Consider the following 27,222-nt stretch of genomic DNA (forward strand, 5'->3'; position numbering starts at 1 on the left):
CAAGGGTTCCCTCTCTGGCCGCAGGCGGCGCGCGGAGCTAGGACGAGCCACTTCCCTCCCGTGCCGAGCGCTGGAGGAGCTGGGCGGGCCGCCTCCTCTTCCGCCCCTTCCTGGCCGCGGCGGCTCTCAGCTCCTTGCTCACCACCATGGCGATCCGCAAGAAGAGCAGCAAGAACCCGCCCGTGCTGAGCCACGAGTTCATCGTGCAGAACCACGCGGACATCGTCTCCTGCGTGGCCATGGTCTTCCTGCTGGGGCTCATGTTCGAGGTGAGCCGCCCCCGCCCTGGGAGCCCGCCGCTGCCCGCACGGCCCCGGGGGGTGCCCACCCCTAGTGCCCTGACCGGGGGAGAGGGGCCTTGCCGCGGTGGGGGTGAGCCCGGAGCGGGGGGTGCAGGGGGCGCTGCCCTGCAGGGTGGATGTGTGTGTAGCTGATACGCTGATCTGGCCCAGCCGGGCGGGGTTTGGGCTGTTCAGGCTCCTCCTGCCGCTGTGCGGGGGGGGGGGGGATGCCGAGCACACCTTCCCCCATCCCCCCCATACCTGAGGGCTCCTAACCCCGCGGGCTGCTGGGGGATCTGCCCCTGCCGGCCGACACGTTGCACAGGGAGCAGCTTGCAGGAGGGGCGTGTTGGGGAGGGGGCTGTTGGAGCTGAGCCATGCTCTGTTCCCTAGGACACCGCCCGCAAGCCCGCCGCCCTCTTGTGCCGGCCGCGGGTTGGGTTATAGGGGCAGCCCCGCTGGCGCTGCAGCCGGGATGGGGGAAGCGGCGTTTCCCCTTTGTGCGGCAGCAGCAGCGCCCTGCGGCTTTTGCTGCCCTCGGCCAGGTTACGTGGCAGTCGGAGCGGAGCGGCTGCCGGGGGGCGGGGGACGGAGCGGCTGGCTCGTAGTGTTGTGGGAGGCGGAGCGGCGGCTGGGGCCCAGCGAGGCTGCCGCGTGTAAGCAGCGGAGATGATGGGGGGGGGGGTGAAAGGCCTTGTTGGGGAGCGCGTTTCCTGCCCTTGGGGCGGCGGCCTTGCCCCCAACTAGCTCCCGGGAAAGGGGAGCAAACGGTGACGTGTCCTAGGCTGCCTCTTCCCTGGCTGACCGCGATTGCCGTGTTCTGCTGCCCCGGTACTGAGGCGTCATGAGCAGCTGCTTACTCGCTGTGTGATTCACACCCCCCGCCGCAACACGTGTGAGAAACAACAGCAGCACTCGGCGGGGAGCCGCACAAACAGTAGTGACACGCGGAGGTGCGCTTTGCATCTCCAGGCAGCCGCCGAAGGGGAAGCTGTTGGTGGGCAGATGCGCTCCATTTTCCTGTCCTTGCAGTTCAGTGGTTTAGTGTCTTGTTTGGATAGTAATTATTGGGAAGATGGATGACCTTGCCATGTAAAATCAATTTGGAATTAGTGAAGATTTATATCCCACTCCTAAGTATCCGCTAAGCTTTAAAGAGTCATCTGTCTGCATTCAGTCTCATAACTGACTTCTTATGACAACCGGCCAGAAAAGTGGTGATATGTTGCTGCCTGGGACAAAAAAAATATGTTTGAGATAACTGAAATCTAGTTATTTTCTAGCTGCTTCTGAGACAATGGTTAAAAGTCAGAGTACACTTACTGACTAAACTATCTAATCAAGTTGAAAATTAAAACTAGTCTTCTAAATTTTCTTTTAAGTGTCACTGAAGTGAAAAAGAAATGGCAAATTTGTCTCCTGGATCTCCTATTTTGCAAAATGTCTCTTTTGCCTCTCTTCAGTTGCTTATTGAGAGTGCACAAAGACTGTAATATATGTGCTCCCTTCAGAATAGCACTCACTTATTTTGAGCCAAGATAAGAGTCTGCATCCGAAGAAATGGGCTGTAGTCCATGAAGGCTTATGCTCTAATAAATTTGTTAGTCTCTAAGGTGCCACAAGTACTCCTGTTCTTCAATTTGATGTGCTAGTAGTCAGTCAGTGTTACCAGGATCCTTAAGAGCATAATCAATCCCTTATTCGTTTGGTGAGCAGCCTGAAGATTTATAAGGATTTTATATATATGACTAGTTTTTTATATCAGTTTTTTCCAACTTTAAGTAATATTCAGTATCCAAAGGCCACAGATTATCAACATAGGTTGGAGAGTAGGGGTTTAAAAAATATATATATAACTCTCCTATACTACGCTAAGGCTTGCCTCTAAAAGCCAGACATGTCTGTCTTCCCAGATGTTTTTGGTTGTGAAAACAGTCTATACATTGTTTTTATGTGGAGAGGAAAAAGGATGGATTTGAATTTTTTCTTTTTTATGTACACCTGTGATTCACAGTTTTCAAAAACAAAGTGGTAATGTCTTATTGTTTATTGTAGTAACTGATTTTGCTAATGCTGAAAAGATTTTTATATACTGGAGTGTAAGTTTTCAATTTTTTTTTAAATAGTTTTTTCTAAAGAAAGTTAGCAAATTTATTCTGCATTTGTTCTGACTTTCTTTTATATATTTTTTTTCATATAGTCCAGAATAATCAATGGCATCACTACTCTAGCCACATTCTGTTCACCTTGTTTTACTTTTTTGTGTGCTTGTATTTCTGTGTTGTCTAGTGTTCAAAGGTTTCTAAGGGTATGTCTTGATTAGCAACTTCAACTAGCTGTGACGGTGCTTTAACATGGCTGTGTAGTCGCAGCACCAGCGCTGGGAGAGAAAAAAAAAACCCACTCCCATGAGGGGAGCACTGTCTACATTGCCACTTTACAGTGCTGAAACTTGCAGCGTTCTGGGATGTTTTTTCCCACCCCTGAGCGAGAAAGTTGCAGTGCTGTAAAGTGGCAGTGTAGACAAGACCTAATTCTTTTGAGCCTGGTATGCAATTCTTTTTTTTTTTTTTTTTTTTTTTTTAAGGGATCTGTCAGCATCAGCTCTATATGTTGTCTGCCAGCCCACCCCTATCCTCCTGTTTGTGATTATTTTTATTTTTAGCTGGGATGTTAAAATTGAGTTTGAAACAAGGCTATTGTTTGGTGATTGACTAAAAAAAAGTTCAAAGATGGTCTAAAATAGGTGACTTGGCATTACAATACTTTGGTATATTAGAGTGAACCATGGTGGAAAGGGAATTGCAGCTTGTGTTATTAGTTTAATGTGGTGGAAAGGGATTAACTGGTAAATAGGCAGTTTGGAGGAGGCTTTTTGGAGAGGATTGTTAAAGTATTCCGGCAATGCTCAATCCCTGCATTGTGGGCGTTTGCTTTCCTAGATAGGCAGTTCTGTCCATTGAAAGTCAGATCAGATGACTTTGAGATAAAGTTCCTTTCTTTTATCATTGCCAAGCACCCTGCCTCCACCGCTTTTCTAGTTCAAGCCATGCTGGATATGTGTTTTTTGATTAGTAAACTTTTTGGTTTGTTTTAATTTAGATTTTATAGCACTCACTTTGTCTTGTTCTTCCAGATTACAGCAAAAGCCGCCGTCATTTTTGTTACACTTCAGTACAATGTTACCATTCCTGCTACAGGTAGGTGTCTTTTGAGAATTTAAACACTAGTACCATGGAGTAGACAGAATTTTCATAAATTGTTGGTATATTGTACGCTCCCAAATTGAGTGTTCATTGTAAGATTGACCCTGTGCAAGTCTGGATGCCGACCAAAGTAATTCTTGCTAATCCACTGTTAATCTCAAGTGACATAGTTTAAGATTAATTTTGTGATAACATTTTTAAGGCTGTTCCATTGTGTTCATCATATTAAAAATATTGCCTGATGTGGAGATGCACATGAATCCTCTTAATATCTTTTTGATTAGGATTCTGGGCCTGTATGTAATGCCCTGTGCTAGTCAGAGGGGGGCAAATAATTTAAAGTAGTCAAGAAGGAACTGTAAGAGTTGAGTTTTGGAGTTTAAATACATCAGTTATGTTTTCCATTGTACATCTCTACAGACACAAATTTAGTTTAATGGGAGGGAGTTGATTATTATAAACAAAGTCTCTAGTGAGTTAGGCAATCATGAATCATTAATTTGGTTTCAATTTGTATCCAGCACAAAATAGGAATATCCTTTTTAATTGATTTGTTGTCTTAACAATACTGCTTTGAGAAATAGACAAACATATTGTTAATTGAACTGAACAGGATCTTCATAATGAGCTTTCTAAAAATAAAACTTTGTTTTTGTCCTGTAGAAGAACAAGCTACAGAAACAATCTCCCTTTATCATTATGGTATCAAGGACTTGGCTACAGTTTTTTTCTACATGCTGGTAGCAATAATCATACATGCCATTATTCAGGAGTATGTGCTTGATGTAAGTACCAAGTATACATTTCTTCCATTAAGATAAATATGGTATAAATTATTATTGTAAGATTTAATTAGAATGCATGGCTACATTAACTTCAGTTTTAGATATTTTATGAAAACTATACTTAAACATCTAACCATCCTCCTCTTAAAACAAATGGTTCAATATATTTATCAATAACATAAATAACTTTTGTTTTAGAAAATTAACAGGAGAATGCACTTTTCCAAAACAAAACACAGCAAGTTCAATGAATCTGGACAACTTAGTGCATTCTACCTTTTCTCATGTGTCTGGGGCACGAATATTCTTGTCTCTGTAAGTATGTCTTTTATCTTTCATTTATGTTGTCAGATATCCTTGCTCATCTAATTTTTGTGCTATGAAAATTACTTACTGTAGTTTTCAGCTATGTATTTTAATATTAGATCAGAGAAGTCTTTTGCCTATTGTATTTAGATCTCTGTCACAGTTGAATGCCAGTTAGTACTTGTGATGGTAGATTTCCTTCCCCCACCCTAATTTTGGGGGTTCTGCTTTTCAAACAACAAATCAATATTTGAGTATGGGACTGAGTCAGAACTCCTTGTCTTTGTTCCAACCTTTCATTGCCGTATGACTGTAAACAAGTGACTATGCTTCTGGTTACTTACCTCTAAAATTTATTTTAAATACTGGTCAAACTCTCCGGTGTTAAGGCATAATTACTTTTTGTGAAGAGCTTTGAGATGCTCTTAAAAAGCCAAAAAAATCTCTACTAAATTCCAGTTTCCAGAAACAGAAGTCTTTTCTTGTCTCCAGTAATACGCAGGGCTTGCTGACATGACTAAACTTACTGGTATAATTATATCATTATACTGGAACTAACTCTATGTGTGAACACTCTTATTCTGGAATAAGAGTGCATTTTCCAGTTTCACTTATACTGCTTCCGTAGCATGTGTGCTGTAAATGAGAAATGTGACAGACTTTCATCACTGGCTTCTGTATTTGTCTATCTGTCCTGTGATTAAAAGGTAACCAACAGTTTTATGTATTTTCAGGAGAACTATGTATCGGATCCAACGTCTCTGTGGAAGGACTACCCACACGTGCTGATTCCGTAAGGTTTATTCCTTCTTCAGTGTTAGAAAGTAGTGATTATCCTTCAAGATTTATGGCCTGGAGTAGGTATTTTGTTTAGACTAACTAATGGGTGCAGTAATGGAGGTGGTTAAAATCTCTGCTTAGAACTTGATGCTCCACAACTTTAAAGTATCTACCAGAGATAGTATTTCTTAAGGGCAATATTGCAGAGAATGAAGTTGCTAATAAGCGTTTAGCCACTCTTGTACAGGTTTGTCGCATCTTACGTGCATTTAACATGCGCAATTTCAACTTTAAGCCGTCGGCAAAAACAAAAAAAGAGAAAAACAACGATTTCGCCCGCCATTGAACTCAATGGGATTTTGGCTATATGCGGTTTTCGCTTTACGCGCTAACTGCAGAACGGAACCCCCGCGTAAGATGAGACAGACCTGTAATATCTTTTTTGGATCATTGTTATTTTCCCAAAACCTTATTTCTGTGAATAGTGTTGAGAAGATGTTGTATTTGTTTTATTGAAAATCCATGGTTAACCAAGTGTGCAGGAAACTTTGTGAAAATTTTGAGTTTGGACTGCAGTTACAGAAGTGATGTTTTTTATTTTATTGCTGTACCGTGCAGGTTTCAAATGAAGTTTTTCTACATCTCACAGTTGGCATACTGGTTTCATGCTTTTCCAGAATTGTACTTCCAGAAAACCAAAAAAGTAAGCTGAAAACATTTTTTTTATCTTAATGGTGAAAATACTGCTGTGCTCTCACAACTGTGCCAGAAATGAAGGTTTCAGTATAATTATATAATTTATTTGCTTCTGTATCAACCAATAGTTCACTTCTTTTTGTAGACCAACATCTGAACATGCTTTCCATTCTGTATCAAAGAGCTGATTAGATATTTATTGAAGCATGTGTTAAAGTGTTTTTCTGAGTAGTTACTTTGAAATACCTATAATTGTTTCAGTATCTGCATTGTGAATGGAGCTATTGTCTTTCTCGGTGGGAGCTGTTAGTGTAAAACTACTTCCATGCAAGCCCTATTTGGTGCAAATAAGATTGATGTTCTATTACACACTTTAAAGAACTGCAAATCAAAAATTCATTTATAAGGTAAATTCTCAATTTTAACCAGTGTTTTAAATAATACTTTTAAATCAGTTTGTTATAAAAACGTTACTTCATAACTTTCAACACTCAAAGGGTGAAACAGTCAATCCAATATGACAAAATCAAAGTTGTGGTTTCCAGTTTAATTGTTGTTAAAAACAACTGAATCTTGCCGTTTATGGTCTAATCTTGCATCATTGAAGTCAGAGGGGTTTTTGCCATTGACTTTACAGGGGCAGGATCCAGCCCTGGTTCTTTGTAATTAGAAGTGATTAAGCATATTTAAGAACATAAGGCTTAGTAGATTAGATTTACCGGTGGTCCAGCTGATCCAGTATCCCGTCTCTGAGAATGGTCAGTTACCAAATGCTTCAGAGGAAGTTGCTAGACACCAAACTGTAAGTGGGGTCTACATAATATCTGTCAGATTGGTTTATATCTTGAAGAATGAGTTTATAATCCCTTCAGTTTTTCCTTGCTTCACTAAGTATGGATGTTCTCTCATTTTCCTTCAAATTTTTTTTTAATCCTGCTAATTTATTGACCTCAGTGATATTTGTGTAGTCATGTATTTTCTCTAAATACTAATACGTGCTATGTGAACAAAATTGACTGTGGTCTTCTGATTTAGTAAAGACAAATGTCAGAATTCTTTCCTTGTGCATACTGAATGTAAGTTTCAGTTTCAAATTTCTTTTGTTTAATTAGTAGTCTGAGTGAGTAAGTTTTCACTAAAATGAAAAAAAATTCATATCTGCTGCTTATTGCAGGGTTGGTAGCAATTATTGTCTTATTTACCAACTCCAGGGAATCTTAAATAGATATCTTTGGGGAGGTAGGGTAAAGATTACCCACTTGGCCAGCTCAAGGAATTTTAAGAAAAAGCACATATATTTATTTAGCAAAGGGAGACTGTCCTGAGTTAGACTGTGTAAAATCAAGTATTGTATAGATCCCATTAGAGCTGATCTTGGGGTGGGAATAGGTGTGAGTTCTGTAACATAATTTGACTGCCCCAAAAGTGCGTGTGTTTCCAAAAAATTAACTAGTTTCAGAAGTCACTTTCATGGAGAAGAGTAGACAAGACATAGTGTTGTCAAAGTTTCTTAACGTTCCCAATCACATGTACTCTCTTCTTTGAAATCTTAAATCTACTATTGATTTCAATAGGTGCATTATTGAGTCCTGTTAATATCATAATCTCACCTCCTTTTGAAAATGGGCAGAGGCCAAGTGTTCTTATTTTATTAGTTATATCTAATAAAGTGAAATAACCAAAACCCTTTCCTTGTCTGTGTTCAGGACTTGATAGAGCTGGTTGGATTGTGTTACTGGGCGCCTCCATTCTTTTTTTTTAATGAGGTTTGGAAGGTAATGCCTGCCAGGTCCCATCTAGCTCAGTTTGTGAAAGAGTGCCAGGATAGATCACAAGGGCTTTGGGTCTGCAGTGCCTACAATATGCTGATTATATACACTTCTCTATCCCCTTTTCATCAGATTTGAACACTGGAACTTCCTTCCTTTCTCATTCTCTGGCAAAGAACTAATTTTTTGTGTTCTTGAGATAAGATAAGTGATAGGTTGATTATTGGTAAGGGGAGTTAGGTTATGACTGCTTCATCTATTGTGTGTGTCCATCTCTTACCAAAACAAAAGTTTTTAAAGCAGGAAACTTGCGTCCTCAACTCAGAGTACTAAAAAAGATTTTCCAGGTCACAGGCGCTGCAGTTAACAAGTAGTACCAGAGTATTCCAGGGTCCAAAAGTATGCAAGAGATTGTGAACTTCCTTGGTAAATTTAGGAGAGCAGTCACTAAAGTGTATTTATGTGCCAACTTGCAGATATGTCTAAACCCTTAAGTTTTCACTTGGCATATAAATAGACCTCAGTGAGTACTTTTCTAAATTTACGTTAATACACTTTTCAAAATTATGCTACAGTAATTAGTAAATTTAGATCACTGCATGTATACTTACTAGTACAATTAGGACTTGTCTATATAAACATGTAGTTTGCGGCAAGCTGGGGTCTGGATCTACCCCACTCTATTCTGCTGCAGACTGTCTGCATGTACCCTACTGATGTGTGTTAACAATTTGTTAATGCACTTTGACTTAGTTCTCTTTTAAATCAGAGTTGGGTCCATGTGGCCAGACAGTCCATGGCAGACTAGCGTGAGGTAGATTGACAACCCAGCTTGTTACAAACTAAATGTTCATGTAGACAGGTTCTTAAATGAAGCTGGTTAAAGGCCTGATTCTGCTACCCTTATTCATGTTGGATAATACTTTAAATTAGTAGTTCTACTGAACATAAATATGGGTTGGGATAGTCTTTTATTGCTGAGAATTCTAGTTTTTGTGATTCCTCCAGCAACAAGAGACCCTCAACTTAAAAAGCAAGGCACTTCAGTCACAGTGGTGATTGAGTCTGTCATGGCAGTTTGATGAGCTCACAAACTTGTATGCCTTGATTTCCCTCAGAGTGCATCAAACTTTGTGCCTGAGTTTTTGAAGTGTGTTTGAAGTAGATGATAGCCAAGTTATCATGATCACTTTTTTCAGTTTTCTGGCCTGACTAGCAACCCAAAATATCCAGCAGATGCCTCTGAGATCAAATGCTTGAAGTTGGAACTTAAATAGCAAAATTTGAATTTTATGTCTGAATTAAGCTTTTTAAGGATAGGGGTGATCTTTGAGGGCTAAATAACAAGCTCAAGGGTGTGGTTAATACAATCCTCAATATCATTGAGTGTCTTGGCCTGTAGACCATTTGAACATTGTGTGTGTGTATGTGGGTGTGTGTATATGTATATATATGTATACTGCTATGCTATCTAAATTCAGATCACCTAGATTTGATTTGAGCTCCACTGTCTTGATCCCCACCATTTCTAAAGCTGTGTCCATTCCCTGCATGATTTCATTAGCTGTCCCAGACTCTGTTTCCTGCGTCAGCAAAGGATACAAATCTGATGCACACAGATACTTGCTCAGCTACAGACCTGTTAATGAATCCATCAGAAAACAAAGTAATCTAGCTTTCTACATGAACTTCTAAGATGATTCCTTAAGAGAATTTGCAATTGCCTCAAGTCTTTCCTTCAGTGGGCATTAATAAGTCTTGACTAGATTAAGACTGTTTCTAGCTTGTAAATTGCAGAATATTTCATTCTAATGAATAGTAACTATTTCATTTTAGTGACTAAGCAGTTTTAAGGTGGTAAACTTGCATTTCTTCAAATTACATTTTAATGAGCAATTTTGTGTATATGAGCTTCCTTGTAGTCAAAGTGACTTATCTTCTGGTTCCCTGCGTTTCACGTGGGCAACAAAGTATATGGGGGATCAGTTCTGATGATGTTAGAATCCATTTACAAGAGGATTGTCCTTATCAGCGTCTCATTCTTTCGACAGGATAAACACTTCATCTTTCTGACAAACCTGTGGATGTCTAATTTTCCATAAACTTTGGAAAGTATTTACATCAAGGTTTCTTATATTCTTCAGGAAACTCTTATGTGCCGTGTCCTTTATGGTTATATGGCACAGTGTGTTCAGTGTTTGCTAATTCAGGCTGATGACATTTGTTTTTTAAACCCAGTAATTTATCGAGTTAGTTTGTGCTTCCAACAAAGGTTGACTTAAAAAGAAAAATTAACCAATCTGTGTGTATTGTTTTTGGGGGAGGAGGGGTTGTTGAACACTATTTTAAATTTCTAAATCTAGGATTGTCTTGCAAATTAAAATGCCTGGCCCTGGTAATAACAGCAGAGTTTGCAGTTGCAAAAGGCAGCCACTTTGAGCCAGAGGACCTGAGAGAGCAACTAGGACGTCTTTTGTCTATTATGGATCCTTGCTGTGCTTAATTGGGGTGGAATAATAGGAAGGTGTGGTTCACCTGTTGACTGTTTAGGCTCTGCCTGCAATGACAGCCTAGGAAATACATATGTGCCAGAGTTGTATTCCTCAGTAGAGTCTGAAGCCACAGGAGGTGTATTCTTGTGACCTGTGTCATGCATGATGTCTCAGCTTCCATCTGCTAGGATGAAAGAAACTACAATATCAGGAGCTCTTCCTTCCTTCACCTCAACCCCATGCTGCTTAGTTTTGGGGCCTGATTTGTGAAAGCTCCTTGCTCTCAAAAGTAGAAATCTGGATCCTTGTCATTCATTTTGCTTGCAAAATAAGGGTACTTTCTCTGCTTACTACAGGGTGTGATTGATCTCATGTGATCTTTGCCAGGAAATCCCTTATTAATTTTATCCTAAGGGTTTCTCAAGATAGGTTTGAAAAAGAGGTCTCTGCTCCACTCAGTAGCAGGATTTTCCATTGGGGTCCCATCGTCTTGTAACTAGGTTTCCGTAAGGTAGAGGCTGCCTTAGACTCCAGTGGTGCTGGAACAATTTTTATAGTCTGGGTGCTGAGAGACTTTGAACCAAACTGTAAATGGCACCCACTTCAATCCAGGGGGTGCTGGAGCACCCCTAGTTCCAGCACCTATGTTAGACTCTCTAGTAAATCTCCTGGTTTTCTACCTTGGAGCCTAAATTCTACTTCTAAATGTTGTTTGTTCAGACTAATTTGAACTTGTGCTTGCCTTTCCAAGCTGTCTTCTGTCCACACTCTGCGGCCAGGCTTAGTCTGCTGGCATTTCCTGGATTTCTGCCCGGCTTACCTTTCTTGAACATAACCCTTCCATGAGTCCAGGTCTCTCTTTTTACTGTTCAAAGATCCTCATAGGCTGGGAGATAGGTATCAGAGCCTGCATCCAACACTCCTCCCTTGCAGGCGTTTCCAACCCAAAAAAAACTTTGAGGAAAGATCCCTCAGCTGATGCCTGTAGTCCAGCTAGTGGCATCTCTAGAAGGTATGACTTGAGCCTGAAGTGGTTGTCCAGCAGATCTTTGAGGAGACAGTTTTCACAAGTTACCAGAATAGTGGCCCTTCTGCATTGACTGGGCCACCACCTGATACTGGGCCGGTGCCTTCTTGAGCAGTCTTATGGGAGGGTCTCCATTCACCCTAGCGGGCTCAGGTCTAGTCTTTCCCCTCACCCATCACTTTAATCTTGTCCATTTTGGCTTATCCAGAGTTACTCTTTCTCTTACTGGAATTTCAGCTGAGGTGGTGGTGTTTTTTGTGGCAACACCCATATGGACACCCACTCCGGACATCCCAGTGGGCCATCAAGCTCAGACAAAATGACTAAGCAGGGGAGTGTACCCTAGCTGTAATTTTTTTCCAGTTCTGGAAGGTTTCAACTGAAGAAACCTGTTGTCACCCTCCTCCAGGGAGGAAGAGAAGGAACTGAGCTGTTATCTTGTATCTGTATTAGCTATTCTATATTAGATGGATAGTCGTGGTGGTGGTGGTACATCATAAAACAAATCATCTCTTATCTTGTTAAATTGTTTTTTTAAAAGAAAATCTGCTGTATTGTGCCATTAGTGTTACTTCACCATTAGCCAACCTGTACCCTGTGATATGTTTCCTTCTGATGCAGCTTTTAATGAGGTGAATTGGCTGTTGAGTCTCCTTACATATGAAGAAAACAAAACTTAGCTTTAATTCTTATTTTCAGAAGTTATAGATCCTCACCCCCTGCAGAGCCTGAAGTGTATGTCTTCTCTATGCATGTAACTTTTCATCTTTAAATGACAGCTGCTGTTTGAAGTGAAAGAGGAGGAGTTTGGTGACACCTAATAAGGAGGCATGACATATGGTATTTCCTTGCTGGACAGTGAACAGATCTAGAATTCTAGCTTGCAGAATTTTTGCTTGCCATGTATTAAGAGCATGAATCTTAAAAATGCCCGTTTATAATAAAGGTAATTTTCTTTTTTTTTTTTTTTTTTTCATCAGACCATTTGTGGAAGGTCATGCTATAACCATGCCTCAGTGGGTCACAACTAAGGATGCCAAATTTAGGACAAACTGCAGAGCAATAGGGCAGATACACCCCCAAGACTAGTGGCTAATCCCCAATAGGATATACCAAACCAGCAACAAAAGTAAACTTCTTTTTCACCACACTGGCTAACAAGAAGTCATAAAAGCAGTTTCCTTGGGCATTCTCATTCTTCTGTCACCACCAAAAACACCAGATTCAGAGATGAGTGGTTTTTTATAACCAGTCTCATCAAATAGGTTCTTCTGATACCAAAGGACCAGCCACACACCCAGGTCAATATATAATTTAGATTTTACCCACAAATCACACTGATGCCAATCCTTTAGTATCTAAAATATAAAGGTTTATTCATAGAAAGAAAAGTGAGAGTTAAAATTGGTTAAAAGAATCAAATACATACAATAATTGCACAGTTCTTGGTTCAGGCTTCTAGCAGTGATGGAATAAACTGCTGGCTTAAGTCAAGTCTCTGGAACACATCCACAGCTTGGATGGGTCATTCAGCCCTTTGTTCAGAGCTTCAGTTGGAGGCAAAGTTCCTCCAGAGGCAGGAAGCAAGATTGAAGACAAAAAGGAGGTGTTTCCAGGGCCTTTTATAGTTTTTGCCATGTGGAGGGCATCCCATTGTTCTTACTGTGGAAAAATACAACAAGATGGAGTTTGGAGTCACATGGGCAAGTCACATGTTCATGCCTAATTTCACTCAGTCATTGCAGAAAGCTATTACCTACACTCCAGACAGCATGTTTACATGACAGTCCACTCAAGTGAGGCATCTCCCACAGTCCATTGTCAACCAAGTATTTCTTGATGAGCCCCTTAATTTGAATAGTTCCTCCAAGATGTGCTGCCTAGCTACCTTGTGGGTGGTACCCCAGGAGCCAACATTTGAAATCCAGGTATAGAGCCAATACTTATAACTTCAAATACAAAAATGACACATGCATTCAGATAACATAATCATAACCAGCAAATCATAACCTTTTCATTGACGCCTCACTTGACAAACTTTGTACAAGATTTGCTGCAAATACGTAACCGTGGTTGCAACAATGATCTATATGATCCTATTTTAATCGGATAACGTCACACATGCTTTAGCTAGATTTTTGTATCTTACTAGGTGTTATGGCATGCACACAGATTTGCACATGCTAACTTGATTTGAAATGAAAATACAGGTCTGTTTAATGTAGTTCTTGCTGGATGGATTTTTCACAATTTCCACTACTATATAATATGTGCAAGCGAAAACTGAAATACTTGACTCAATCTGTAGAGGAAGCTCATCCAAAAATGTAGAGGTTCTCTGAAATGTTGTCAGTGTTCTGTACGTTGTGTGTAGCTCTTTAAGAACATGACTTACATTGCACTCCACATCATTATGTATCACTGGAGTATATATGGTCCTATGGGTGATTCTTTAATATTTGCAAATGGTTTATTCTTAAATCGCTCTATCTACTTTCACTCTCTCTGGCCCTACTCTTATTCTTATCTCTTCCTCCTGCCTGTTCAGACTCTTCCTCTCTCTGTTTAACTTCCCTGTTGTATCATCAAAATACCAGTTAAAAGCCTAACTTGAAGTGCCAGCACATACACTGGTATCATTTCTAATAAAAAATTCACTGTGCTGCCAGCATACAGATCCGTCTAGGAGGATGGAATCCTGAAATGGAAGCATCTCGAGGATCTCGCATTTCTAAAACAGATGCATTCTTAGCATTGCATTTTATGTGAAATTTCTTGAGTTCATTAATTAATAGAACTTTTTTTTAGTGTATATAGAAAAAGTAAAACTGAGCAGAAAATAAACTTTTAAATTGTAATTGGGTTAACCATGGATGCCATAATAGGTAATTTTGGTGTGTGAAATATTATTTGTATATTTTGATGTATAAGTGAAATATATAGTACAGAGGCATAATTTTTCAAATTTGCCTTAAGAAAAATACTTGAGCTGCTTTGAAAAGCACCTCTGATTTTTATCTGACAATTGATTTTTCTCCCCCCCGACCCTCCCTTTACTCTTCTTTATTCTGGTGGATGCTTAAGGTAACAAATAGATTAGTTAGTGGTAAACTCCTGAATGAGACTAGTATGGAATTGAGAGAATCAAATCTAGTCATGGGAGACACGATAATATTATGAAAGGAAGGATTAAGGTGTCTGAGCAGCCTAAATGAAATTTCTAAAATCAATCAACATGAAAACATTGTGTCCCATAGACTAATTCATTCTTCTGTCTAATAGGAAGATATCCCTCGCCAGCTTGTCTACATTGGACTTTATCTTTTTCATATTGCTGGAGCTTATCTTTTGAAGTAAGTCAGTTTTAAGATAAATTTCATTGGATTTATCTGCTATCACTAATATTTCATAAAATGTTTGAATACTTGGTTTGCTCTTGTTTTGTTACAGCCTCACCCGTCTTGGACTTGTTCTTCTGGTGTTACATTACTTTGTTGAATTTCTCTTCCACATCTCCCGCCTCTTTTACTTTAGTGATGAAAAGTATCAAAAAGGGTAAGTGTTTATCATAACTTTAACAAAGAAAACTACTTTGTGGCTCACAAGCTTCTTGCAAAGTTTGTATTTCTGCTGCACAATAGCCACAATAAAAAATGAGTTCAGTTAGAATTTGCTTGCCCTTCAGAAGTGACTTCTGTATTTCTAATATAGAGTACTACTCCTTAATTGTATGCTATAAAACAAATAATTTCATATTACCCTATTGCCTACTCAAGCAGTTGATACAGCAGTATTCTGTTCCTTATTATATACTTTATATTGATATATGCAAGAAAATTATAATGGGATATTTGGTGTAGCAGACACAGTAAACTTGACATAATTCCAAATAAAGTCTCCAAATTCATAGCTGCTAAAAAGTATCACTTTCATTGTTTCCCTTAATATGGGGGCGGGGAGGGCACAGTCATTGATTTTACAACATGTCTTGAACTCTGTAGAAAATGGAGGTTAAAGGCCAAAAGTTGAGGTAGTTTTTCCTGTTAAGCTTTTAGCTCACAATCAAAATTAGTACTCCCAATTAGCAACTTTATCGCTTTGTTACTCTGCTTAGATAACATTTTGAAGTTGGATAATATCTAGTGTCTTCACTTATGCTGATCCTTAAAACTATGCATAAATGACAGTGCTGTTTATAATCTAACTTTATGTATCTTAAATATGGTGATAGTCCTTATCACCACTTCTTTTCTGTAATTAAAAAAAACCTCAATTACATCAACTTTCTTATTCAAAAAATTATTAGAATTTTTATTTAAGTAAATGTGTAAACATTTGAGAATTCAAAGGAGATTAGCAGTTACATCTCGTGTTGAGTATCAGTCCTAATTTTTAAAGAAATCTTGATAGTTTTCTCTAACTAAACAGAGTCCCACATAATGGAAATAAACAGTCAGATTAATGATTTTCTGATGTTATCCAAATAATGAATATGCATATTTATTGACTTGCGGCACTTTCTTTGTAGGTTTTCGTTGTGGGCTGGTCTTTTTGTTTTTGGAAGACTTTTGACTTTGATTCTCTCTGTTCTCACTGTTGGCTTTGGCCTGGCAAGAGCAGAGAATCAGGACCTGAATTTAACTACTGGAAATTTTAACGTTCTGGGTATCAGGTATGGTAAATTGAAACCTCTTTTTAAATATTACTCCTGAGGGAATTCTGTGCCAAAATATTTTTAAAATCTGCATTTTTTTATCAAAATAACACGATATAATGACACCATTTTCAATTATTTGGTGACAAGTATTTTGAAATAAATTATCAAAATAATTGAAAATGGTGTCATTATATTGTTGTTGTGTTACTGTTATTCTGACAAAATATGCAGAACTTTGCAGAATTTTAAATTTTCTGGCGTAGAATTCCCTCAAGAGTACCAGGGTTCTATGTGTGGCAGAATCTGGGTGCAGGCAGTTCTGTGGGAGGTCTGGATGCACGGGGGTTCTGGGCGCAGAAGGAATGGTACTCTGCAGGGCAGTCCAGGTGAAGATGGTTAGGTCTCAGCGACAGGGGGCTGAGTGCTGGGGGAATGGGGTTGGCTGGGGGGTCAGGGTGCAGATTGTTGGGGCTCAGTGGGGTGGGGTCCAGGTCTGGGGGGGGTCCCAATGCAGGGGGTGAGGCTTGGGGGCGGTTGGTGCAAGGGGGGTTTGGTGCAGGGGGTGAGGCTTGGCGTGGGGGGGTTCAGGGTCTCCCAATGCAGGGGGGTCTCGGGGGGGGGGGGGGGGGTTCCAGGAATAAAATACAACTTAATGCATATTATGGAATGTTCTGTATTCATATTAGACTGAGGACATTTATTAATTTACTTAAAGCCCATATCCTCAAGTCCAGAGCTTTCGTAGCAGTGGTAAGGCATTTGCCCAACTCCATAACAAAATTATTCACTGAAGAATTCTTGTACTACTATAGAGCATAGTGTTGGTTGTCTTGCAAGAGAAGTGCAATTTTAGACTTAAAGGGGCCCTCTGATATACAAAAGTTTTAAGTCTCTCAACTGTCCTAAAATCTGTAGATTGGCCTCTAGATGCATCCTACTGAAAAAAATCTTGTAAGTTCCAGTAAACCAAGCTTTAACGTATGGAGTTACCTACAGATCACCCTCCCAGACAGAAGAATGGAGCATTTCTCTTCCCTCACCCAGGAAAATGAGCTGTGGGTTTTTCTGGGAAGTCTTGAAGTTCTGAAGGCACCAATAAAAGGGGCAGGGCATTTGTTCAGGGGCCTAGAGAGTCTTCACTGCTGGTTGTGAGGTGTTTCTTTCATCTGCAGTAACATGGCATAGTTAGGAGCCGTGCTGTTGTCATACCCTATGCACCCTCTAACTTTCAGGATTTTAATTTGTGGAGGAAGGAATGTATGAAAATACTGCTAGGGTCAGGGATCATCTTATTGAATAACTTCACAGTTTTAGGGGGAGTAAAATGCCAATCCACACCTTTTCCCCCAACCATAGCCCGCTGGTAATCTGAGGCGCTTTTCTGACAAACGTGGGAAAGGAGAGAGATTGCCACAAAGCTGCTACTGCATCCATTTTTGCACATTTGACCAGTCTCCACCCTTTTTAGGTCTCTCACTCTAATTTTGCTCTTTGTTTGCTAAATCCTATTTCCATATCTGTGTTAACATCTGTCTATTAATGGTAATAAAAAATAAGGAAGTAAAGTCAGAACCAGGCTGACTTGTGCCTCATAAAAAGGCACAAGAAAAATCAGTATTTGCCTACTGGGAAGAGTTTCTAATTTGTTGCCTGTTCAAAAGAATGATTGCTTGCATGTGTCTGAGGAAATTTTATATACTTTGGTGAGCAAACAGGCAGCTTCTCTTGACAAGTACAAACCTTGAGGGTTAACTGTTTGGTAAACTTGACAAACTTGTTGACATGCCTTCATCTGATACTTGTTTACATGACTACCTCTGCGCTCTCTCAAATCTGTTTATAGAATCATTGTACTGTCCTCAATCTGTGGAACTCAAGCCTTTATGATGTGGAAGTTCATTAATTTCCAGCTTAGAAGGTGGAGAGAACATTCTTCTTCTCAGCCTCAGTCACTGAAGAAGAAATTTGTAACAACTAAAGGTAGACCATCCAAAAAAGAGAGAGGTTTGTATTGCAAGGTTTTTCTTTCTGATAGAGTTAAACCAATATGAAAAACTTATATGGCATAATTGGGTAAAGTGCTGTTGGATGTTTGCTGTGTGAAATGAGATGTTTCTGGTTTTGATACTTGAACTCATACTGATGGAAACGAATATTGGTGGTTGATATCAAGGAGGAATACCTCTGAAATTGTTCTCACTGGCTGTTTATAACCCAGATAATATAAAATAATATACCAGATAAAATTACCTGAGTATTTCAAAGGTGACTCTCAAATACCCACCTGACTTGTAAAAATTAAGGTAATGTGTTCCAGTTTGCCAGGTTAAAGGGTTATCTAAAAATCTGTGGCTGGTTTAAGACTTTGCAGGTCACCTCTGAATTGCATTCTACTTTTACCTATCTCACTCTTGGCCTGAATTACATGAGAGTAATCCTTTTTGAATGTCTCTTAAAATTGACTATGGGCTTTGTGAACATGGAGATATACGCAAAAAGAACAGGAGTACTTGTGGCACCTTAGAGACTAACAAATTTATTAGAGCATAAGCTTTCGTGGACTACAGCCCACTTCTTCGGATGCATATACATATCTCATAGAACTGGAAGGGACCCCGAAAGGTCGAGTCCAGCCTCCTGCCTTCACTAACAGGACCAAATACTGATTTTTGCCACAGATCCCTAAGTGGCCCCCTCAAGGGTTTAACAACCCTGGGTTTAGCAGGCCAATGCTCAAACCACTGAGCTATCCCTCCCCCCGGTGCTTTAGTTTGCACCAGAGGGATGTAAACGTTAATCCACACTAGCTTGTCGTGCGCTAACTGTCCTGCGGGGGCCCTGCTGGCGTGCACTAGAAGTTCACTGGTGCCTGTTAATATAGTCCTGAAGTAATACTATGTGACAGGCACAAGGGAACTTCTGGTGCATCCCAGCAGGGTCCATGCAGGACAGTTAGCATGCGACACACTAGGGTGGATTAACATTTACACCCCTCTGGTTCTCAAGCAGTATGTAGGCAATTTGCCTAAGGGAACAATTGGCCCTATTTGGAGTTCTGGTGTGATGTGTAAGACTTTGTTCTCTAATTATCTTTTTGTTTAAGTAAATAACAGGTTCTTCCAGCTGGGTTTGCAGGTTAAAGTAAATGGGACTTGTGCTTCCATGCTGCTTAGGACCCTAACTTTAGGCTCTTAGTTTTGTAAATTTTAGTCTGTATGATTTTGTTTTTGTTTGTTTTAATCTCAATTCTAATGTATTGAAAGTTTTAATAATTCTTACTGGTAATATTAATGCAGTAATTTTTTTGCCATAGTTTTATAAAATTCAAGATACTCTTCCAGTACTGGTATTTTACAAAAATCAAACAAACAAAACACCTCAGTTTATTTAAATTGTAATCTAATTAGTTTTGCAAAGATTCAACATGACTTAATGACTTTTTTAAAAATCAAGTGATTTAAATCATAATACAATTCAATAACTTAAATCACCTTGATTTAAATCATTGTAGTACCCTCCTATGTGTAATGTAGGTGAGTTGCAACACACACTTCAAGGTGAATATTAGTTGGTAAATACATATATCATGAGAACAACAAAAAGAGACACTTAACTTGAATTGTGGTATTTCACAAAATAAAGTAATTTTAGATGTTATACCTACCCTGAAGGCCACAGCCAATTTTGGAGAGTTATAGCTACCTTTCCCATTTAATTTTTTGTCTGTCTTGTTGCTATGTGAAAAACCATGGGAGAAGTGCAAATTAAAGGGAGAAGTGGCTTAAAACCCTCCCAAAAGTGTCTTTCTTTCCTTTTTGATATTATACACAACCTTATCTCCATTGTGAAAACTTAAAGCTGCTCAGGCCTGGCAGCAGTATGTATTAAGCACATGTGCTTGAGTGCACCAAACCCCACACCTGCCAACAGCATCTGGGTGTGTGAGAAATAGCTGTAGAATTAAAATGTACACATAGTGAGACTGAGACTTTGGTGATGGGGTGGGGTTGGGGCTAGATGGGTATATTGGTGTACGTCACCCTTCCACTGGGAAAAGGGCAGAAATCCGTGTGGCAGGTCTTGGTGCTACAGAGATTTGGTCCCAGCTCTTTTCTCCCTGTGCGAGAGTGTGCGACTCCAGGTCTCTCCCCCCCCCCCCTTTTTTTTTTTTTTTTTTTCTTTCTGCTTGATTTTACTTACTTCAGCTGAAGCTAGGAGCAAGCCAATAGGGACCAGTAGGGCAGAGTGATATAGCTAGTTACCTGTGATTCAGGCAAAATTGAGTGTTAAATCTGAAATTGGAGTGATACAGGGATTGTTGAATGCAAGCTCTGCAGAAGCTTGAGCTGGTTGCAGATAACTGCTGTACAGTCCACAAATTTATGGATGTGATTATTGGGACTGTACACTTGTCTGCTCCTGGGTGTTTTTGTGGTAGTGTTGGTGGTGGTTGCCTGAAGGCAAAGACCACATGAATTCCCAGTTCTGTGATGTTGCTGCTGCTCCTTCTGCTGGGGTTTCTAGGATGCAACAATGAAGCACCACTTCGATGGTGAGTGTCTTTTTAAGATTCATCATGCCAGAGTTAGTATAGGAAAGTACCAAACAGTGGTGGTGGTGTGGAAAGCAGTTTGGAAAGGAAAAGAAATTTTAAGCCCCTATCACACTTTGCCTGCATCTGCAGACAGATGTTGTCTACTATGGTTTACATTGCAGAACGTACCTAACTTAATTGCAAGGATACAGCAGGTTTAAGAAATCCATAGCCTAAGGAAACCCTATCATTGGATAGTCAAGGGTTAAAAAGGCTTAATTTCCAACGCCTGTTGTTATAGAAGCATATTACAGAGATTGTTTGGGAGCTGGATGAATCGGGGGGTGGGGGGGTCTACTTTTAAGGTTGCGTAAGTGCTTTTGTTATGAAAGGTCATTTTTGGATTACTAGAGCTTCCTCAAACTCTGTAGCCTTCCAGGATGGAATTTTCTCAAACTAAATTTTTCAAAACGTCTGTCTGAGCAAGTATTTCAGGCATTTTCAAGAACAAAGAGAAAGGGGAATGACTGCTCTTGCCATGATTTAACAAAGAAAAGAAAATTCAACATTGCAATCTCTTGAACAACTTAAGTATTCCAGTAGGGGAGATTGACAATTTGAATTTTGGCAGGGGCATAGTTCTCAGGTCACAGATCTGCCTTTGTGTACTGGTAAAAAACGCAATCTTCTGGCTAATTTATAAGGGGTTTAAAAATGTACTTAGATGCATGCATATGGCTTTTGCTTTACAGTAAACTAAGAATCCAGCAACTTTCCATTGGCACTTCACATGGAAGGAAAGTCTACAGAGAAAGAGGCAGGAGAAAAGATCACTAGTACTAACATATATTTACGAACTGCACATAATATACTGTATACATTATTACATGTGTTTGCTGTGGTAGAAGAGTTTTGTTAACATAAATTTGGAATGGATACATTACTTAAGAAAGGTGAATCCATGAGTGACTTATGTAAGTCATCCCAGATGAATGCCAGAAAAGCTTTTTGCTGCACTATACTATGTATTCTCCACACATTGCAGAAAAGCAAAAGGTTTGAGTTTCTAAAAAATTGTATTGGGATTATCTCTTTAGAACCCTTCATCTGTAAAGTTGTATATCTTGGTTACTAGGAGTTCAGTTGTACAGAATTCTAAATCAGTCTCTATTTTAAAATCTTTTCTGCAAACTATGTAAAAAAGAATATTTTTAAGCTATTGCAATTATCGCATCATGAAAGTCTCTTAAGACCGCATTTAGCAGAATAATACTTACATTAGAATAAAATATACAAAAGCTATATGTTGACTTAGAAACTACTTAAAGATAATCAAATATAAAATGTTGTTTTGCTTGGGAAATCATCAACTTTTTTTCTTGTTCCTAGAAAATGGAGTAAATGGAACAGTAACCTCAAATGGAGCAGACTCGCCTCGTAGCAGGAAGGAAAAATCATCATAAAAATGAATTTTATCAAGTTAACGAATGTCCCCAAAGAATCTGCTTTTTACTATGAAAAGCCCTTCAGCACTAGAGATCTTACTGATTACAAAAATACAATTCATGCTTTTTGATTATTGCTATTGTTTTGTGAGACTTTTTTTAAAAAAACATTTTGACTTTAAATAAAGAGTGGAAAGGTTATCTGTTTTCAAATGTTTAGGGGGCCACAACACTTTTTAAATAACCATGAACACTTTTTTTAAACACTTAGTGTGATTAATATTAATCAGAATTCTACTTACTGAGGATCAGTGATACAGTGTATTATTCCTTCCAGTTTTTATAATCTTGGTAATATCTTGTTACAGCAATGTCATATTTTTCAAGTTCTTCAAGAAGTATTGCAAAATTGAAGTAAAACAATTAATATCTGTTTTTAGATATTCTCGAACGTTCAGTATATTACTTTGAATCAGATTTGCAGCTCAGTACTGGTTTTGTAAGACCATCAAAATTAATGTGCATTATATTTGTAGGTAATAGCTGCGTTCGTTTCAAGAAATGCCCATGTCATTAAAACAAAATCTAACTGATTGGAATCATTGCAGTGTCTTATTGTCTATGTTGGCTGGAAATCTCTTGTATAAAATACTTGTAAGGAACAAAATCTTTCTGATGTAGCTTTAGCTCTTGAAAAGTGGAAAATAGAGAATGTGTTGTACAGAGGAGTGATTTGCATAGCGTTACTTTAAGGTAATAAAATAACTCATAACTGTGCTTATACATGTGCATATCGCAGAGTACTAGTGTGACATAGCCCTGCTTTGAAAACTCATTTTGTCTCTGATTTTTAGATTGCATTTTTTTTTAAATGGGTCAGATTTTTAATTTAGGATATATTTTAATGCTTTGTGGGGAGGGGATTTATTTAGACAAATCAAGTTCTGGCAAACTTTTTTGTTTGTTTGTTTCCATCTCTTATTGGGAAACAGTTCAGTGTATTGCATATATCTATATCTATAGAGAGAGAGAGATGAAAAAATATATATTTAAAAGCTACAAAGTTTTTAAAAATTGAACTATTGGTGATCTTTGCTCCCATTAGGACCATTGTAACTTAATTTGCATTTTTCCTGTTTTTCATAGTTTTAAGTGCAAAGGTTTGTCCAAATAATTAAATTTTCAGTTGAATCTGCAATTAATATTTGCATTCATATCTTTGTAGTCTGTAATAGATATAAGTCCAGCTCATTGCATTCCAGAAAAACGTACTTAATAGTTTACCTTAAATGAAATTGCTAGTTAGATAGCTTTTGTTAGACCACTTATTGATAAATAGGAGCCCTTATGAGAAATCTGTTAAGCTCAGCGAAACAAAATACCTACAATTATAAATTGAGTATATTAAACTGAGCCCAACAAAATAACAATAAAAACTGCATTCACTGTCTTTCTTTTCCCCTTTAGTTCCTTATAATTTTTTTGTTTTGTATACTGATACAAAATTTGGGCTGCACTTAATTATCCACTCTTAAATAATGTATAGCTATTTTTACATGAATTATTGTAAATTTTGTATAACATGACTCTTAATTCTTGATGCAGTTGCTTCAACAGCTCCCCCCCCTGCTTAGAATTGCAGGCAAGCATGGACCTTGTTACAGTAGTAGCCCTGTTATGGGGTTGTATACCCTGAAATTTGTATTGTTATGGAAATAGCTACGTCATGTTTTGGTTTTTAAAAATAAAAAGTTAAAAAGCTGTCTAGGGCAAAAAGATTCCATCACATCTGATCATAAAACTGTAAGATCAGAGTTCAAAAAGTGATAAATATACATGTAAAATCTCCATTCCATGGACCAGCGTGCTTTATGTCTGATGTTTAACACCAGGACATTCTTTGAGTGTTGTGCCTTGTTCAAAGATTGTACTTGAGGGGGGAAGAATGTTTAAAACCACTAATCATGTGTGATTCCAAAACTGTCATCTGAGAGTTTGCCCTCTTTTGGCCATGTTGGTACTATCTGGGGAGTCATAAAGAGAGCTCTCAACCTCCTGGTAACCTTTTTCCCCCCAGAGATCTTGAGATGAGAAGGAATGATCATGACCATCTAGTTTGATGTCCTGCATATCACAGGCAATAGAATTTCACCCAGAGGAATTTTGAGGAGTGGAATCTTCTGTCAGCAGAAGTGAAACATAGGTTCTGATTACTGATGCATGAATCCCTTTTATTTAACTAGCTACCATTCTGAACATAATTATTTAGAGCTTTCCCTTAAGTGATTTATTGGAGCCTGAGGTTTATAATATCAACTGGTTTCCAGAGAAATTATTCCTTGAACTCTGAGTGTCTTACAGAATGATTGAGATTTACACCTTAAAGTGTAAACTTTGGCTTCACCTCCAAAATCCTCTGCAGAGGTATGTACTTATGTCTGTTAGTACAGGTTACTAACATTGTTCATTCTTGATGGATGTTCATGAAAGGCTTTTAATTTTCAGAAGGTCTGCATTTCCAAATTCACCCCTCTGAGTGGTCATTTTCTTATCTGGTAATGGGAAGTCCCAGTTTTATTTATTTTTTTATTTATTTTAATGTGCTGAAAGCTAGCAGTAGTTGTCTGACTTGTAACTAGGAAAGGTCAAGTAGTATCTTGAAGAATGTATTTCTGATTTACTATAGAAGTAATTGCTTTTGTTTTCTCTCCATAGTCTTTTGAAAAGTATTCTGATCAAGATGCCAAGACTATATGATCCTGATGTCTCTATTTCCAGTCTGCTGCCACCCATTCTTAATTCATGTATTAAGATCCTTTTTGCTTTGCTCAGAGAACTCTCGGTTGCTTAAATTTCTGACTTCCAAATCATGATCTCTGTATTTGTCTCTTCAGTTGCAGTCTGGAATTTACAAAACCTGAGCAAAGTAAGTTAGTGCAGACTTAGCAACATGTCTTACAAATATGGTTGGAAATTGTAATTTTTTCCCCCTTGTTCTGCTCTATTCCTAACCCAGTGGTTCCCAAACTTGTTCCACTGCTTGTTCAGGGAAAGTCCCTGGCTGGCCAGGCCGGTTCGTTTACCTGCCGCATCCGCAGGTTTGGCCGATCGCGGCTCCCAGCGGCCACGGTTCGTTGCTCCAGGCCAATGGGAGCTGTTGGAAGCAGTGGCCAGTACGTCCCTCGGCCCGCGCCGCTTCCAGCAGCTCCCATTGGCCTGGAGCAGCAAACCGCGGCCAGTGGGAGCTGCGATCAGCCGAACCTGCAGCTGTGGCAGGTAAGCAAACAGGCCCAGCCAGTCAGGGGCTTTCCCTGCACAAGCAGTGGAACAAGTTTGGGAATCACTGTCCTAACCTAAATCAGGTGCAAGAAGTTATCCACTTTTTTTAGCCTGCTTAGTTTCTGCGGCTCTGAGCTGGAAGACCAGATTTGCTGATCCTGGAGCAGAGAAAACTCTGAGGTCCTCTGTGATTTATGAGGTTGGGCTACATTTGTGAGTCTGAGCAAATGGCTAACAGGATGGAGTATGTCTGTGAAGAATTAGGGTGGGGAAAGATCCGGATGTTTGTCCATTCTTTCATAGGTATGGAATCACAGACGTTAGAGATGGGCAAGACCTATGCAATCATCTAGTCTGGTCCTGTCCCTAATACAACTTTGTTCCTAGGCTGCAGGAGACCTTTACGCTTTGTCTGTGTTAATTGTAAGTTCCCATATATCCGATAAAGAGAAAATTGTACTCATTTCCAGCCTAAATTCTTGTTCTATCTCCTATGGATTTGGATACCTCTTAAATATATTCTTGCAAATTTTATTCCTTTGTCAGTGTTCTGTCTGAAAACCAGCTCTTCTCTGTAGCTGGACTTAAAATGTTCTCTTTATACAGAAAATAGGAATGTAAGACCAATGCTGAACGGTCATGAACTGCCCTAGGCATTTAAAGTCCATAGGGTAATTGTCCTAATGGAGTTCATCTTCAAATAATCCATCCAGGTTGTTACCCACACACTCTAGGTGACACCTACCTTTATCCTTTCCTAGGGCTCACGGCATAATCCCACACTCCAGGGCACCCACCCTTACCCTTCCAAGGGCTCACGGCATAACAGTCCGCAGGTTTGCAGGACCTTTTACCAGCGGAAGAGACTTATACAGTAATATCTTATTAACAATCACCAAGCATAATACACATGCTAAGCATGCTATGCTATGCTCACCAATCCTGATCACACAGGCTTACATTCCCTGTTGACCAGGCAAGGTCATTCTCACCTGGTTGCTTCACATCATGCTTGTGCATAGGATTCTAGCAGCTTCTGTTCTCAGGCTGTCTTGCAGGTGAATAGTCGTTTTTCTTCCAGGTCTTTCCTTCTTATTCTTTACCTTTTCCTTTTTCCTTCCCAGCTGGTTTTCTTGGATCTCAGTTTATATCGTGAAACTTGAGTCTGGCTTAGCTATACTTTAACCAATCATTTTATTATAACGGGTCGGCAACTTTTCAGAGGTGGTGTGCCGAGTCTTCATTTATTCACTCTAATTTAAGATTTCGCGTGCCAGTCATCCATTTTAACATTTTTAGAAGGTCTCGTTCTATAAGTCTAATATATAACTAAACTATTGTTATATGTAAATTAAATAAAGTGTTTAAAATGTTTAAGAAGCTTCATTTAAAATTAAATTAAAATGCAGAGCCCCCCGGCTCGGTGGCCATAACCTGGACAGTGAGAGTGCCGCTGAAAATCAGCTTGCGTGCCGCAGGTTGCCTACCCCTGTATTATAATACAAAATAATTCTTTGACCAATCCTAACACATTGTGAAATAATTCTTTACTCAATCATACCCTAGCACCTTAGTTGATTTGAATCTTACAAAACTAGTTATGCAACAGACACCAATAAAAAAAACCAGACAGAAACCATACAAATAAACGATAGAGAAGCAGGGACATAAAGGCAAAACAATAAAGAAGTAGAGATTTCACAACCACAACTGTTGATAAGCGATTCCTTGACAGAATGCTATCAAACAACGTTTTCTTTAAACATCTTAAGATCTGTTTCTTTATCTGGTGGTGGGCACTATTCGTACAGGATTGGCTTCTTAACAGACTGATATTTCGTTGTTTTGTTTAAATTTAGATGGAACGTGAGGCTGTGACTTTCTGCTTCTTGACTCATGGCTGCTGCAGAAAAAGGCCTTGAACCTTACCAAGTGTGTGGTGCAATGTTTTGTAACAAAGATATT

General features: G+C 39.2%; 1 protein-coding gene across 1 annotated transcript; it reads left to right on the plus strand.

Annotated features, from left to right (window-relative positions):
* The first annotated feature begins 50 nt into the window (after window positions 1-50).
* TRAM1 (translocation associated membrane protein 1) lies at window positions 51-22,571 on the plus strand. Its single transcript, XM_054017683.1, has 11 exons — window positions 51-269; window positions 3,418-3,481; window positions 4,151-4,272; window positions 4,471-4,587; window positions 5,313-5,371; window positions 5,977-6,061; window positions 14,625-14,695; window positions 14,793-14,897; window positions 15,871-16,014; window positions 17,843-18,003; window positions 21,923-22,571. Exons 1-11 carry the CDS (start codon window positions 147-149, stop codon window positions 21,994-21,996), a joined length of 1,125 nt encoding a protein of 374 aa, XP_053873658.1. The 5' UTR covers window positions 51-146; the 3' UTR covers window positions 21,997-22,571.
* The last annotated feature ends 4,651 nt before the right edge of the window (window positions 22,572-27,222 follow it).

This window comes from Malaclemys terrapin, chromosome 2 (assembly GCF_027887155.1).
Source record: "Malaclemys terrapin pileata isolate rMalTer1 chromosome 2, rMalTer1.hap1, whole genome shotgun sequence".
In the NCBI taxonomy this organism is placed as follows: Eukaryota; Metazoa; Chordata; order Testudines; family Emydidae; genus Malaclemys; species Malaclemys terrapin.